General features: G+C 45.2%; 1 protein-coding gene across 1 annotated transcript in view; it reads left to right on the top strand.

Moving 5' to 3' along the window:
- LOC126199629 (A disintegrin and metalloproteinase with thrombospondin motifs 7-like) overlaps positions 1-1047 on the top strand; it is a 583524-nt gene extending 582477 nt beyond the window's left edge. The window contains exon 22 of the mRNA XM_049936555.1: positions 982-1047. Within this exon, the coding sequence (XP_049792512.1) occupies positions 982-1047 (66 nt within the window). The remainder of the gene's footprint in view (positions 1-981) is intronic.
- The last annotated feature ends 14127 nt before the right edge of the window (positions 1048-15174 follow it).

The raw sequence follows: 15174 nt of genomic DNA, 5'->3' as shown, positions 1-15174 counted from the left end.
ATTAAGTCATGCTCTGTGCAAAATTCTACAAGGCGGCTTCCTCTTTCATTTCTTCCCCCCAATTCATATTCACCTACTATGTTTCCTTCTCTCCCTTTTCCTACTGACGAATTCCAGTCACCCATGACTATTACATTTTCGTCTCCCTTCACTACCTGAATAATTTCTTTTATCTCGTCATACATTTCATCTATTTCTTCATCATCTGCAGAGCTAGTTGGCATATAAACTTGTACTACTGTAGTAGGCATGGGCTTTGTGTGTATCTTGGCCACAATAATGCGTTCACTATGCTGTTTGTAGTAGCTTACCCGCACTCCTATTTTTTATTCATTATTAAACCTACTCCTGCATTACCCCTATTTGATTTTGTATTTATAACCCTGTATTCACCTGACCAAAAGTCTTGTTCCTCCTGCCACCGAACTTCACTAATTCCCACTATATCTAACGTTAACCTATCCATTTCCCTTTTTAAATTTTCTAACCTACCTGCCCGATTAAAGGATCTGACATTCCACGCTCCGATCCGTAGAACGCCAGTTTTCTTTCTCCTGATAACGACGTCCTCTTGAGTAGTCCCCGCCCGGAGATCCGAATGGGGGACTATTTTACCTCCGGAATATTTTACCCAAGAGGACGCCATCATCATTTAATCATACAGTAAAGCTGCATGTCCTCGGGAAAAATTACGGCTGTAGTTTCCCCTTGCTTTCAGCCGTTCGCAGTACCAGCACAGCAAGGCCAGATCAGTCAATCATCCAGACTGTTGCCCCTGCAACTACTGAAAAGGCTGCTGCCCCTCTTCAGGAACCACATGTTTGTCTGGCCTCTCAATAGATACCCCTCCGTTGTGGTTGCACCTACGGTACGGCCATCTGTATCGCTGAGGCACGCAAGCCTCCCCACCAACGGCAAGGTCCATGGTTCATGGAGGGGACACATGTCGTATGAAATTGAATTCATGTTACACTTATCCAGAGCCCATTCTGCAAACTGCACCTGCCGATCAGGGTCACCGTCCGAGAGATGATGTTGCAGCTGTAACTTTTCGGGTGTCATTGACGTGTGTGCAACACATGCAGCATTGAAACCTGACTGACACTGGATATTGCTGATAAACGGCGCATACAGTGATGTGGAATTTTCACAGACGATTCCACAATTTCTGTTGCAGCCCCCTCGTCGGTGGCTGTTCCCGGATGTCCATTGCGTGGCGTATCCACCACAGAACCCGTTTCTCGAAATTTGTCCAATAACTCGGATACTGGCCTCTCAGGATACCGGGCATTGAAGTCAGCAGTAATCACTATGGTACTTCGTCCACTACTCATTAACACAACACTCATTAGCACAATTTCTGTGTGTTTCTGCCGTGTAATGCCATTGTGGATCACCTGTAACAATAAAGAGACTTGATCAATTCCTTGTAGTTTCAAACCTGAACAGGCCATAACTCCTGCACAAATTAATATATCTTAAAACAGATTTCATATGTGTGTACCTGAGAAAGAGGCAGTCGAAAACTATGTGCTACGTGAGCCCCTCTACATTTGAAACACACAATGCAAATCCAAGAAGGCGGATTTGCAAGATGGCCACCGCTGTCGCCATAGCTCCTACAAGTTGCGCCCCCACCTACAGACAGCCCACAGCAGACGCCATTATGATTCCTCACACCGTTCGACTTTTTCTGTGGGTGTATCCAGAGATTTGCCTTCCCTTCTATATGCACAAATACTGACAACTAGCTGTTCCCGGCCACGCGTTGCTGCGGCTAAGTGTAGTTAAATGGAAGAAAAGACAAAGCACACGTTTCTAATATATGGAAATTGTATAAAAACATCCTAATCTGCTTCTCTCTCGCACGTCTGTCCGAATCCGGCTCCTCCTTTCTTTGTCTATCTTCCTCTCCTTCCCCCTCTCTCCGTCCGGCACGTCCTCCCTCTGCTCTGTGTCCATCTTCTCCTCTCCCATCTCTCCCCATCTCCTCCTGCCCCTCCCTCTCCTCCCCCCTCTCCTGCCCGTCATCTCCTCCCCCCTTTCTATGTCCATCTTCTCCCTCGCTCTCTCTCTCTCTCTCTTAATTTCCTTTTGCCCTCTCTCTCTGTTCATCTCCTCCTTTCCACTTTCTACCTCCATTTCCTCACACCCCTCTGCCCATCTCCACTTCCCCGTCTTTCTGACCTCGAGCCTTGTTCATTATTATTGCATATTCGGAGTCGGTAGTAGTATTCAAATCATTAGCCTATGGCGCCAAAATACAGCTTTCGTGTTTGCTAACAGCGTTTCACTATTTTGTTGTATATACGCCAAGTCGGCCCAAATGTTAATAAGTGTATTGTGTAAAAATTTTAAATAAAGTGGTCAAGGACATTTCGAGATTTTTTGGTAATAATATTTCCCATTTACATAGTATACATTTATTAATATATTATATACATTATGAAATAGGTGTATAAAAACACGCGTGTATCCGAATGCAACTTTGTGTCAGAATGTCAAAGAAATCGGTGAATAAATTCCAGATATATGCGATTTTCGACAAACGAACATTTACATTTTTATTTATATACAAGACATTTTTTCATTTTTCCTTGTTAATAGTGGTCGAGCTCCGCGGCTCTGGATTGCATTACTTTAAGAAAAACAGCAATCAGTACTCTTCGTATAGATACAATAACAAGAAGCCCAGAGCCCCTTTTAGAAGAGGTTTGGTTACTTCCGGGACTACAACTACTGCAGATTTTTAATGAAACTTTTTAGTGGAAACTTTCACTGAGGGAATCAACCGTCCATATAGTCAAGCAATTCAAACGAACGTGTTACGGCATTATCAACCTACGGAGTACTTGAATGCTGTCTGCAAGCTATATGAGTGGACCGTCATCCCTGCAATGCTAGGAGTGTAATTAGTCAAGAGCTGTACCGGGTCAATACGTGGGAGAGGTGCCTGTGGCAAACGCAGACGTTGTATCGAAGGTGAGGCATGCGCACACTTCCTTACTCTTCGCATCTTTAAGCTTTAAAAATGCCTATATGGTTGCAAAATACTAACACGAATTCTTTACATAAGAATGGAAAAGTTGGTACAAACTGACCTCGGCGAAGACCACTTTGGATTACGGAGAAATGCAGGAACACGTGACGCAAAACTGACTCTACCACTCCTCTTAGGAGATGGTGAAAGGAAAGGCAAACCTCCGTTTACATCATTTCTAGACTTAGAGAAAGCTTTTCAAGATGTTGACTGGAATACTCTCTTTGAAATTCTGATGGTAGCAGGGGTAAAATACATGAAGCGAAAGGTTATGTACAACTTGTACATAAACCAGACAACATTCATAAGAGTCGAGGGGAATGAAAGGGAAGCTGTGGTTGAAAAGGAAGTGAGACGGGGTAGAAGCCTGTCGCCAATGTAATTCAGTCTGTAAATTGAGCTAGTAGCTAGGGAAACCAAAGAAAAATTTGGAGAAGGAATTCAAGTTGAGGAAGCAGAAATAAAAACTATGATATTTGCCTATGACGTTGTAATTCTGTCAGAGTTGAAAGAGCTGTTGAAGGGAATGGAAAGCGTCTTGAAAGAGGGATATACGGTGAACATTAACGAAAACAAACCAACGATAGTGGAAAGTAGTCATATTAAATCGGGTGATGCTGAGGGAATTAGAATAGAAAACGAGACACCAAAAGTAGCACATGAGTTTGGCTATTTGGGCAGTGAAACAATTGATGAAGCACAGGATATAAAATGTAGACTGGCAATGGCAAGAGAGCAAGTAATGGACTCCCTGCAACATTCTGTGTCATTCTGACACCATTGGTCCAGTCGGACTAGCGAATTATCGTCCCATCCAGTGGCTGTCGTTAATGCTACAATGCTACAATACAGCTTATGAATCGCGTCCGCATTGCGGTCAGTGACGAATCGTGGTTGTGCACCATTCCGGATGACCATCGTCTGCGAGAAAGATGGCGACCTAGAGAGAGGTCTCATTCTTCCATTGTTTTGTAGAGGCACAGCGACGTTACTCCTGACGTCTTTGTATGACTGCATGTCACGGCTGGTAGTGATTGAGGGAAATTTGACGGCACAGCGGTACATCGCGGTCATACTACGTCTTCAAGTCTTCCTTCTCGCGTAAGAGTATTGTGGGGCATTTTTTAAGAGGACAGTGCTCGTCCACACACTGCACGTGTCCTCATGGACTGATGTAGACTGATATAGAGATGCTCCTGTGACCAGGTAGATGCCCAGATCTGTCTCCGACAGAACGTCATGAGCCCAGCTCGAACGTCAACTCGGTCCCATTCATCTACATCTACATCTACATCTATATACAAACTCCGCAAGCCACCATGCGGTGCGTATCGGAGGTTACCCTGTACCACAACTAGTTGTTTCCTTTCCTGTCCCATTCGCAGATAGGAGGATAGGAAAAACGACTGTGTATATGCCCCCGTATGAGCCCTGATTTCTCGTATCTTATCTTTGTGGTCCTTACGCGAAATGTTTGTTGGCGGCAGCACGATAGGTCTGCAGTCAGCTTCAAATGCCGGTTCTCTTGAGCTTCCGAAGCATCTCCGTAACACTTAACTACTGATCGTACCTACCGGTAACAAATCTAGCAGCTCGCCTCTGAATTGCTTCGATGTCTTCTTTCAAATCAACCTGGTGCCAATCCAAACACTCGAGCAGTACTCAAGAATAGGTCGCACTAGCGTCCTATATGCGGTCTCCTTTACAAATGAACCACGCTTTCCTAAAATTTTCCCAATAAACCGAAGTCGACCATTCGCCTTTTCTACCACAACCCTCACATGCTCGTTCTATTTCATATCGCTTCGCAACTTTACGCCCACATATTTAAGCGACGTGATTGTGTCAAGCAGGACACTACTAATTCTGTATCCGAACATATGGGTTTCTATTTCCTACTCATCCGCATTAACTTATATTTTTCCGCATTAAGAGCCAGCTGCCATTCATCATAACAACTAGAAATTTTTTAAAGGTCATCTTGTATCAACCTTTAATCACTTATCTTCTGCATCTTGCTGTACACAACAGCATCATCAGCGAACAAACGCAGATTGCTGCCCTCCCTGTCTGCCAGATCATTTATGCATATACAAAATACACTACTGGCCATTAAAATTGCTACACCACGACGATGACGTGCTACAGTCGCGAAATTTAACCGACAGGAAGAAGATGCTGTGATATGCAAATCATTAGCTATTCAGAGCATTCACACAAGGGTGGCTCCGGTGGCGACACCTACAAGGTGCTGACATGAGGAAAGTTTCTAACCGATTTCTCATACACAAACAGCAGTTGACCGGAGTTGCCTGGTGAAACGTTGTTGTGATGCCTCGTGTAAGGAGGAGAAATGCGTACCATCACGTTTCCGACTTTGATAAAGGTCGGATTGTAGCCTATCGCGATTGTGGTTTATCGTATCGCGACATTGCTTCTCGCGTTGGTCGAGTTCCAATGACTGTAGGCAGAATATGGAATCGGTGGGTTCAGGAGGGTAATACGGAACGCCGTGCTGGATCCCAATGGCCTCGTATCACTAGCAGTCGAGATGACAGGCATCTTATCCGCATGGCTGTAACGGATCGTGCAGCCACGTCTCGATCCCTGAGTCAACAGATGGGGAAGTTTGCAAGGCAACAACCATCTGCACGAACAGTTCGACGACGTTTGCAGCAGCATGGACTATCAGCTCGGAGACCATGGCTGCGGTTACCCTTGACGCTGCATCCCAGACAGGAGCGCCTCCGATAGTGTACTCAATGATGAACCTGGGTGCACGAAAGGCAAAACGTCATTTTTTCGGATGAATCCAGGTTCTGTTTACAGCATCATGATGGTGGCATCGGTGTTTGGCGACATCGCGGTGAGCGCACATTGGAAGTGTGTATTCGTCATCTCCATACTGGCGTATCACCCGGCGTGATGGTATGGGGTGCCAAGGGTTACACGTCTAGGTCACCTCTTGTTCGCATTGATGGCACTTTGAACAGTGGACGTTACATTTCAGATGTGTTACGACCCGTGGCTCTACCCTTCATCTGATCCCTGCGAAACCCTACATTTCAGCAGGATAATGCACGACCGCATGTTGCAGGTCCTGGACGGGCCTTTCTGGATACAGAAAATGTTCGACTGCTGCCCTTTCCAGCACATTCTCCAGATCTCTTACCAACTGAAAACGTCTGGTCAATGGTGGCCAAGCAACTGGACCGTCACAATACTCCAGTCACTACTCTTGATGAACTGTTGTGTTTGACTCATGCACAGGCTTATCAAGGCCTTTATTACGGCCAGAGGTGGTTGTTCTGGGCACTGATTTCTCAGGATCTATGCACCCAAATTGCGTGAAAATGTAATCACATGTCAGTTCTAGTATAATACACTCCTGGAAATGGAAAAAAGAACACATTGACCTCGGTGTGTCAGACCCACCATACTTGCTCCGGACACTGCGAGAGGGCTGTACAAGCAATGATCACACGCACGGCACAGCGGACACACCAGGAACCGCGGTGTTGGCCGTCGAATGGCGCTAGCTGCGCAGCATTTGTGCACCGCCGCCGTCAGTGTCAGCCAGTTTGCCGTGGCATACGGAGCTCCATCGCAGTCTTTAACACTGGTAGCATGCCGCGACAGCGTGGACGTGAACCGTATTTGCAGTTGACGGACTTTGAGCGAGGGCGTATAGTGGGCATGCGGGAGGCCGGGTGGACGTACCGCCGAATTGCTCAACACGTGGGGCGTGAGGTCTCCACAGTACATCGATGTTGTCGCCAGTGGTCGGCGGAAGGTGCACGTGCCCGTCGACCTGGGACCGGACCGCAGCGACGCACGGATGCACGCCAAGACCGTAGGATCCTACGCAGTGCCGTAGGGGACCGCACCGCCACTTCCCAGCAAATTAGGGACACTGTTGCTCCTGGGGTATCGGCGAGGACCATTCGCAACCGTCTCCATGAAGCTGGGCTACGGTCCCGCACACCGTTAGGCCGTCTTCCGCTCACGCCCCAACATCGTGCAGCCCGCCTCCAGTGGTGTCGCGACAGGCGTGAATGGAGGGACGAATGGAGACGTGTCGTCTTCAGCGATGAGAGTCGCTTCTGCCTTGGTGCCAATGATGGTCGTATGCGTGTTTGGCGCCGTGCAGGTGAGCGCCACAATCAGGACTGCATACGACCGAGGCACACAGGGCCAACACCCGGCATCATGGTGTGGGGAGCGATCTCCTACACTGGCCGTACACCACTGGTGATCGTCGAGGGGACACTGAATAGTGCACGGTACATCCAAACCGTCATCGAACCCATCGTTCTACCATTCCTAGACCGGCAAGGGAACTTGCTGTTCCAACAGGACAATGCACGTCCGCATGTATCCCGTGCCACCCAACGTGCTCTAGAAGGTGTAAGTCAACTACCCTGGCCAGCAAGATCTCCAGATCTGTCCCCCATTGAGCATGTTTGGGACTGGATGAAGCGTCGTCTCACGCGGTCTGCACGTCCAGCACGAACGCTGGTCCAACTGAGGCGCCAGGTGGAAATGGCATGGCAAGCCGTTCCACAGGACTACATCCAGCATCTCTACGATCGTCTCCATGGGAGAATAGCAGCCTGCATTGCTGCGAAAGGTGGATATACGCTGTACTAGTGCCGACATTGTGCATGCTCTGTTGCCTGTGTCTATGTGCCTGTGGTTCTGTCAGTGTGATCATGTGATGTATCTGACCCCAGGAATGTGTCAATAAAGTTTCCCCTTCCTGGGACAATGAATTCACGGTGTTCTTATTTCAATTTCCAGGAGTGTATATTTGTCCAATGAGTACCCGTTTATCATCTGCATTTCCTCTTTGTGTAGCAATTTTAATGGCCAGTAGTGTAGCAACAGTCCTATCACACTTGCTTTGGGGCACATCAGATGTTACCCATTGACAGCATTCGGGATATCAAGTACTAGCTGCTAGAGGTGTGGGTCTCAGTTGTGGCTCAGATTGTCTCCGGAGAGGGTACACGCCTCCATGACACTCTTACCAACCGAATCGTGCATGCATCCAGGCCAGAGGGGCTGCAAAGCCATACTGTGTGCGCAGCCTGCCAAGTTCTTTGTAAATTCGTCTCTATTTTGTAATCAACAAAATAACATCGCATAATCCGTTTGTTCCTCCCCGTCTGGGCACTTCACTTTTTTTTTGTCAAACGGTGTAAAATGAATAATAAGTGTTTATTTTAAGCCAGCAAACAAAATGAAACACTAATGAGAACGAAGAAATTAATTTCGATGCTCTCAAGAATTCTGTCTGAATCAGCAAATTACGCTCACTATAACACAAAAAAGCGACGCATCTCGAAGGAGTTACGCAAATTCGTCACAAACTGTAAACTTTGGATGTCGATGGATGAATGTGTGACGCTGGAGCGTAATTTCACCGCGCAGCTGGCAAGGACAGTAAACAGGGGACATGTCGATGTTCTTTTTTTTCTGCGTCATCACTCTTCAGACTAGTTTGATGCAGGCCACCACGAATTCCTCTCCTGCGCCAACCTCTTCATCTCAGAATAGGACCTGAAAACTATGTTCTCAATTATTTGCTGGATGTATTCCAACCTCTGTTTTCCTCTCCATTTTGCCCTCTACAGTTCCCTCTAGTACCATGGAAATTATTCCGTGATCTCTTAACAGATCTCCTATCATCCTGTACCTTCTCCTTGTCAGTATTTCCACAAATTTCTTTCCTCTCTGATTCTGCGGAGAACCTCCTCACTCAATACTTTGTGAGTCCATTTAATTTTCAACATTCTTCTGTAGCACCACATCTCAAATGCTTCGATTCTCCTCTGTTCCGATTTTCCCATAGTCCATGTATTACTACTATACAATGCTGCGCTCCGCACGTCCATTCTCAGAAACTTCTTCCTTAAATTATGGCCTATGTTTGATACCAGCAGACTTCTCTTGGCACGGAATTTCCTTTCCGCAAGTCCTAGTCTGCTTTTTATGCCCTCACTGCTCCGTCTGTCATGAGATCTTTTGCCGCCTAGATAGCAGAATTCCTTGACTTCATCTACTTCCTCATCACCAATCCTGATGTTAAGTTTCTCATTTCTGCTTCTTCTAATTACTTTCGTCTTTTTCGGTTTACTCTCAATCCATAGTCTGTACTCATTAGGATGTTCATTCCATCCAGCAGGTCCTGTAATTCTTCTTCACTTTCACTGAGAAGAGCAGTGTCGTTAGCAAATCTTATCATTGATATCCTTTCACCCTGAATTTTAATTCCTCTCTTGAACTTTTATTTCCGTCATTGCTTCTTCGATGTATAGTTTGAACAGTAGTGGCGAACGACTACATCCCTGTCTTACACCCTTTTTAATCCGAGGACTTTGTTCATGGTCCTCCACTCTTATTATCCCTCTTACTTCTTTTACACTTTGTGTATTACCCGTCTTTCACTATAGCTTACCCCTATTTTTCTCAGAATTTCGAACATCTTGCACCATTTGACATTTTGAACGCTTTTTCCAGGTGTACAAAACCTATGAACGTTATCTTGATTTTTCTTTAGTCTTGCTTCTGTTATCAACCGCAACGTCAAAACTGCCTCTCTGGTGCCTTTCCCATTCCTAAAGCAAAACTCATCTTGATGTAACACATCTACAGGCCGGCCGCGGTGGTCTAGCGGTTCTGGCGCTGCAGTCCGGAACCGCGGGACTGCTACGGTCGCAGGTTCGAATCCTGCCTCGGGCATGTGTGTGTGTGATGTCCTTAGGTTAGTTAGGTTTAAGTAGTTCTAAGTTCTAGGGGACTTATGACCTAAGATGTTGAGTCCCATAGTGCTCAGAGCCATTTTTTTGAACACATCTACAATTTTCTTTTCATTCTTCTGTAGAATATCCTTAGAGGCAACTTGGATGCATGAGCTGTTAAGCTGATTGTGAGATAACTCTCGCACAAGTCGGTTCTTGCAATCTTCGGAATTGTGAGGCTGACGTTTTATCTGAAATCAGGTGGTATATCGCCAGACTCATACATTCTAGACACCAACGTCAATAAGCGCCACCTCCTCCAATGACTTTGGACTTTCTGAGGGAATGTCGTCTATCCCTGTGACCTTATTTGATCTTATGTCTTCCAAAACTCTTCTAAATTCTGATTCTAATATTGGATTCCCTATCTCTTCTATATCGACTCTAGTTTCTTCTTCTATCACGTCATGAGAAAAGTCTTCGCTCTCATAGATACCTTCAGTGTACTGTTTCCATCCATCCGTTCTCTTCTCTACATTTAACAGTGGAATTCCCATTGCACCCTTAATGTTACCACCCTTACCTTTAATTTCACCGAATGTTGTTTTGACTTTCCTACATGCTGAGTCAGGCCATTCGGCAATCATTTCTTTTTCGATCTCTTCACACTTTTGATGCAGCCATTTCCCATTAGCTTCCCTACATTTCCTATTCATTTCACTCCTAAGTGATTTGTATTTCTGTATTGCTGAATTTCCCGGACCATTTGTGTACTTCCTTCTTTCGTCCTTCAACTGAAGTATTTCTTCTCTTAGCCATGGTTTCTTCGCAGTTACCTTCTTTCTACCTCTGATTTTCTTCCCAACTTCTGTGATTGCCTTCTTTAGAGATGTCCATTCCTCTTCAACCGAACCGGCTACAGAGCTATTTCTTACCGCAGTGTCTATAACCTCAGAGAACTTCAAGCTCGTCCTTCATTCCTTAGCACATCTGTATCCCACTTGTTTGCGCATTGATTCTTCCCGACTAGTCTCTCAAACTTCAGCCTTCTCTTCAACAATACTAAATTGTGATCTAAGTCTATATCTGCTCCTGGGTACGCCTGGAAATCCACTACCTGACTTCGGAATCTCTGCCTGACTATGATATAATCTGACTGAAATCTTCCCATATCTCCTGGCCTTTTCGAAGTATATCTCCTCCTCTCGTGATTCCTGAATACAGTATTCGCTGTTACTAGCTGAAATTTACTCTAGAACTCAATTAGTCGTTCTCCTGTCTCATTCCTAGTACCAAGCCCATATACTCTCGTAACCCTTTCTTCTCCTTCAACTGCATTCCAGTCCCCCAACACTATTAGATTTTCATCTCCCATTACGCATGAATTACCCGTTCAGTATCCTCATATACTTTCTCTGTCTCTTGATCTTCGGCTTGCAACGTCGGCCTATATACCTTATCTAGAGTTGTCAGCGTCGGACTGCTGTCGATTCTCATGAAAACAACTCTATCACTGAACTGTTTGTAGTAAATCACTCTCTATCATACCTTCCTAATCATAACGAATCCTACTCCCGTTATACATTTTCTGCTACTATTGATATTATCCTATACTTATCTGACCATAAATCCTTCTCTTCTTTCAATTTCACTTCGCTAACACCCACTGTATCTACATTGAGCCTTTGCATTTCCCTTTTAAGATTTTCTAACAACTGTACTACGTTCAGACTTCTGACATTCCATGCTCCGACTCGTAGAACATTATTCTTTCATTGGTTTTTAAATCTTTCTCTCATTGTCATCTCCTCCTTGGCAGTCGCCTCCCGGAGATTCAAATGGGGGACTAGTCCGGAATCTTTTACCATTGGAGAGATCATCAAGACATTCTTTCAGTTACGGGCCACTTGTCCTGTGGATACACATTATGTGTCTTCAGAGCAGTGGTTACCATTGCCTTCTGCGTCCTCATACCGTTGATCATTCCTGATTCTTGCGCCGTCTAGGGGCAGTTTCCCATCCCGAGGGCAAGAAAGTGCCCTGAACCTCTGTCCGCTCGTCCGACTTCTTTGCCAAGGCCATTGAAGAATGAGGGCGACTTCTTATACGTGGGCATAAAGTCTTTGCGAATTTCATTCCGTGGTCTCCGCTGATCAGTAGCTATGCTTCGCACGCGGAGTCAGCATTTGATACAAGACTTGTAGTTCGGCTCAAAGAAGCCGACTGGATAATTGGGGAATCTCTCGACATTTGCATAGGTGCGATGCCACAATTCGACAATGTTGGCAGGAATGGGTGAACCACAGGCGCACACAGCGTCAAGAAGGAAGCGGTCAGCGTAAAGAGCACCGGATTCATCATTAACACCGCGTACCAGCTGCTTCAGTGACCAAAAGGACCTCTAATGGGCGGCTTGCAGAAAGGATGTCGAGCTGACCGCCCTTTTGCCTATTACCATTGACCTCTGTACAACAAGAAGTCCGTCCGCAATGGTGTCGATCACATTCGGCCTGGAAACTCATTTACTGGAGTGGAATTGTCTTCGGTGATGAGTCCCGCTTCGAACTGAGCCCCAAAAATCAGTGAAGACGTATCTGGTGACCTACAAAACAGCAGGGAGATACCCGCCTGACTGTCGCCTACCATAGGGCCCGACAACCGGGAGTGGCGTTTCATTTCATAGGAAGACCCTTTTGGTCGTCATCCGCGGCGCCCTTACGGCACAGCTGTACGTCGATGAAATTCTACGCCCCGTTTTGTTGCACTTCATGGCAAGCCATTGGCTTATATTTCAGCAAGATAATGCCCTCCTACACACGGCGAGAGTTTCTTTTGCTTGTCTTCGTGCTTGTCAAACCCTACCTCGGCCAGAAAGGTCGCCGGATCTCTCTGCAATTGAGAATCTTTGGAGCATTATGGGCCGGGTTCTTCAACCAGCTCGGGATTTTTACGATCTAACGTTCCTGTTGGATAGGATTTGGCACGATAACTCTCAAGAAGACTTCCAACAACTGAATCAATCAATGTCAAGCTGAATAACTGCTTTCTAAGAGCCACAAGTGGACCAAAGAGTTATTGACTCGCTCAGTTTGTGAAACTCTTTCTCTTGAATAAATCATCCAATTTTTCTGAAATTGTAATCATTTGTTTGCCTGTACATGCACATCGCATCTACCGATTACCGTCCCATTCGTATAATTCCTTTGTGGTGCGCCGTTCTTTTTTTCCTTTTTTTCTTTTGTCTTAAGAGTATATTTATGCAGTATCTACAGATACTAACGATCCGTAAACGAATAAGGTCTCATTTTAGTTGCAATTCACACTTCCTTTTAATGCCTTCTTGTAAAGTCTATGGTGAAATGTTTATGGAAAGTCAAGTAATCTTGTGCACCCAAGTTTTCATGAAAAATATTGCTTTGTAGGGGAGTATTTTGGTTAACCCTAGCACTGTAGTGCAAATGAAGAAACACGTGCGAAGCGTCTCTTCGCATGCCAGCCTGCAGCGCATTCACCCGCCAAGATCTTTGTTCGTCACTAACCGCAGATGACGCAGCATCACCTACACTGGCATTTCCTCCCAGTGCGTCTAAGGGGCACTCTGCCAGCATTGCCCGCTCCACGCGAGGCGACACATGGTGCAAAAGAGGCTACCATCAAAATTACCTATCCCCCCATTAACAAAAGATAATCGCGTTAAGGTATCAATATCCCTTCTACTTTAAAGGAAACCATATGCGTTCGATGTGTCAATATTACTTGCTTTGGAAGAAATTCGCCAGACTGTGTTCTTATTTCCGCAGAAGAACCGCGCCAGAAGACTGAAGCACAAGACGACGAAACGGCCAGCGATCACCTCCGAAAGCACCACCGCCGCCCAGGCTCCTGTGGTGCAGGACCGCATGCCTCCAGGACACATTATGCTCATAGAGGTACCTTCATCCTTATTATTTTCAGCCATAATGGCTATGTTTGTGCACCGTGACTGTGTGGGATAATTATTTATTTAAAGTTTCTGCTACCAGTCACTTTTTATTTTATGCTTCATCTAACATAATGCAACGCGTTTCGAACATGTTCTATTCGTCTTCAGGCGTTTATACATACATACATATAGAGAAATGTTACTTAGAAGTAAACAGTCTTAAACTAGATTAATCTAGAACTTTTTGTCCATTGTTTTTACTGTAGCTGCCGGTGTGGCATTGGGGGGAAGGGGGGGGGCAGTGTATGGCTAGAAATCGAAATCAGTGGTGTCTTCTGCTGGTTTTCTTCCTTGTGGTTGATTATGTGGATCACAGCCTGTATAGGATGCAGATAGATTTGCATCAGTTGTGTGTTACGAAAATAGTGTGAAAGGCTTTTATATGACAGTTGATCACTTACAATCAACTGTCATATAAAAGCCTTTCACGCTATTTTCGTGATGCAAAGCTATCTGCATCCTATACAGGCTGTGATCCACATAATCAACCACAAGGAAGAAAACCAGCAGAAGACATCACTGATTTCGATTTCTATCCATACACTGACCCCCTCCTTCCACCCAAATGCCACACCAGCAGCTACAGTAAAAAACAATGGACAAAAAGTTCTTGATTAATCTAGTGTAAGACTGTTTATTTCTAAGTAACATTTATCTATAGGTATGTATGTATAAACGCCTGAAGACGAACAGAACATGTTCGAAACGCGTTGCATTATGTTAGATTAAGCATAAAATAAAAAGTGACTGGTAGCAGAAACTTGAAATAAATAACCTTCATCGTTTTTCCTACCATCTATTGCCTTCAAGTTTGATGGCCTGCCATCACATTGTGGCGTTTTTCTGTATTTATGTCGCTGAATAGTGCGTCTCCTCAGCGCCGCCGCGGTCGCACAGAGCTAAAAGATTTATAGTGAATATAGTGATAGAGGTACCCCGTTGAAATGTATTAATTACATCTCGGTGACAGTCCTTCTATTGTATACCACTCTTCCGATTTGTTTATTGCTGTGGAAGCTTGTTTACATCCATGAATGTCCCCTGCAAACCACTTTAGTGGACAAAAAAAACACCTTACCGGCAGCACACGTCATACTAGTACAATGAAACACCGCCTCTGATCTTAATAATGCCCTTAGTTCGGCTCGGCAGAGATCCGTAAGTTTCATAACGTACAGGGCGGTTGTTATTAAACTTTTACTACTTGGGGGCAGCCCCCTACGAAACGAATGATCCTAGGACAACGAAACTTTGTGAAAACGTTTGCAAAGACATACGGAAGAAATATAACGAACTAACCATCGAGAGAAACACATTTTATTTTCCACATCAGAGGATAAAATTTGTTAATTGCCTACCACTTTTACGTTCCAGGTTACAAACGTTGCTCAATCTGACAACCATCTGCA

This window comes from Schistocerca nitens, chromosome 8 (assembly GCF_023898315.1).
Source record: "Schistocerca nitens isolate TAMUIC-IGC-003100 chromosome 8, iqSchNite1.1, whole genome shotgun sequence".
Lineage (NCBI taxonomy): Eukaryota > Metazoa > Arthropoda > Insecta > Orthoptera > Acrididae > Schistocerca > Schistocerca nitens.
Note: the sequence above shows the minus strand (reverse complement) of the source record. Positions and strands in the feature narration are given on the sequence as shown.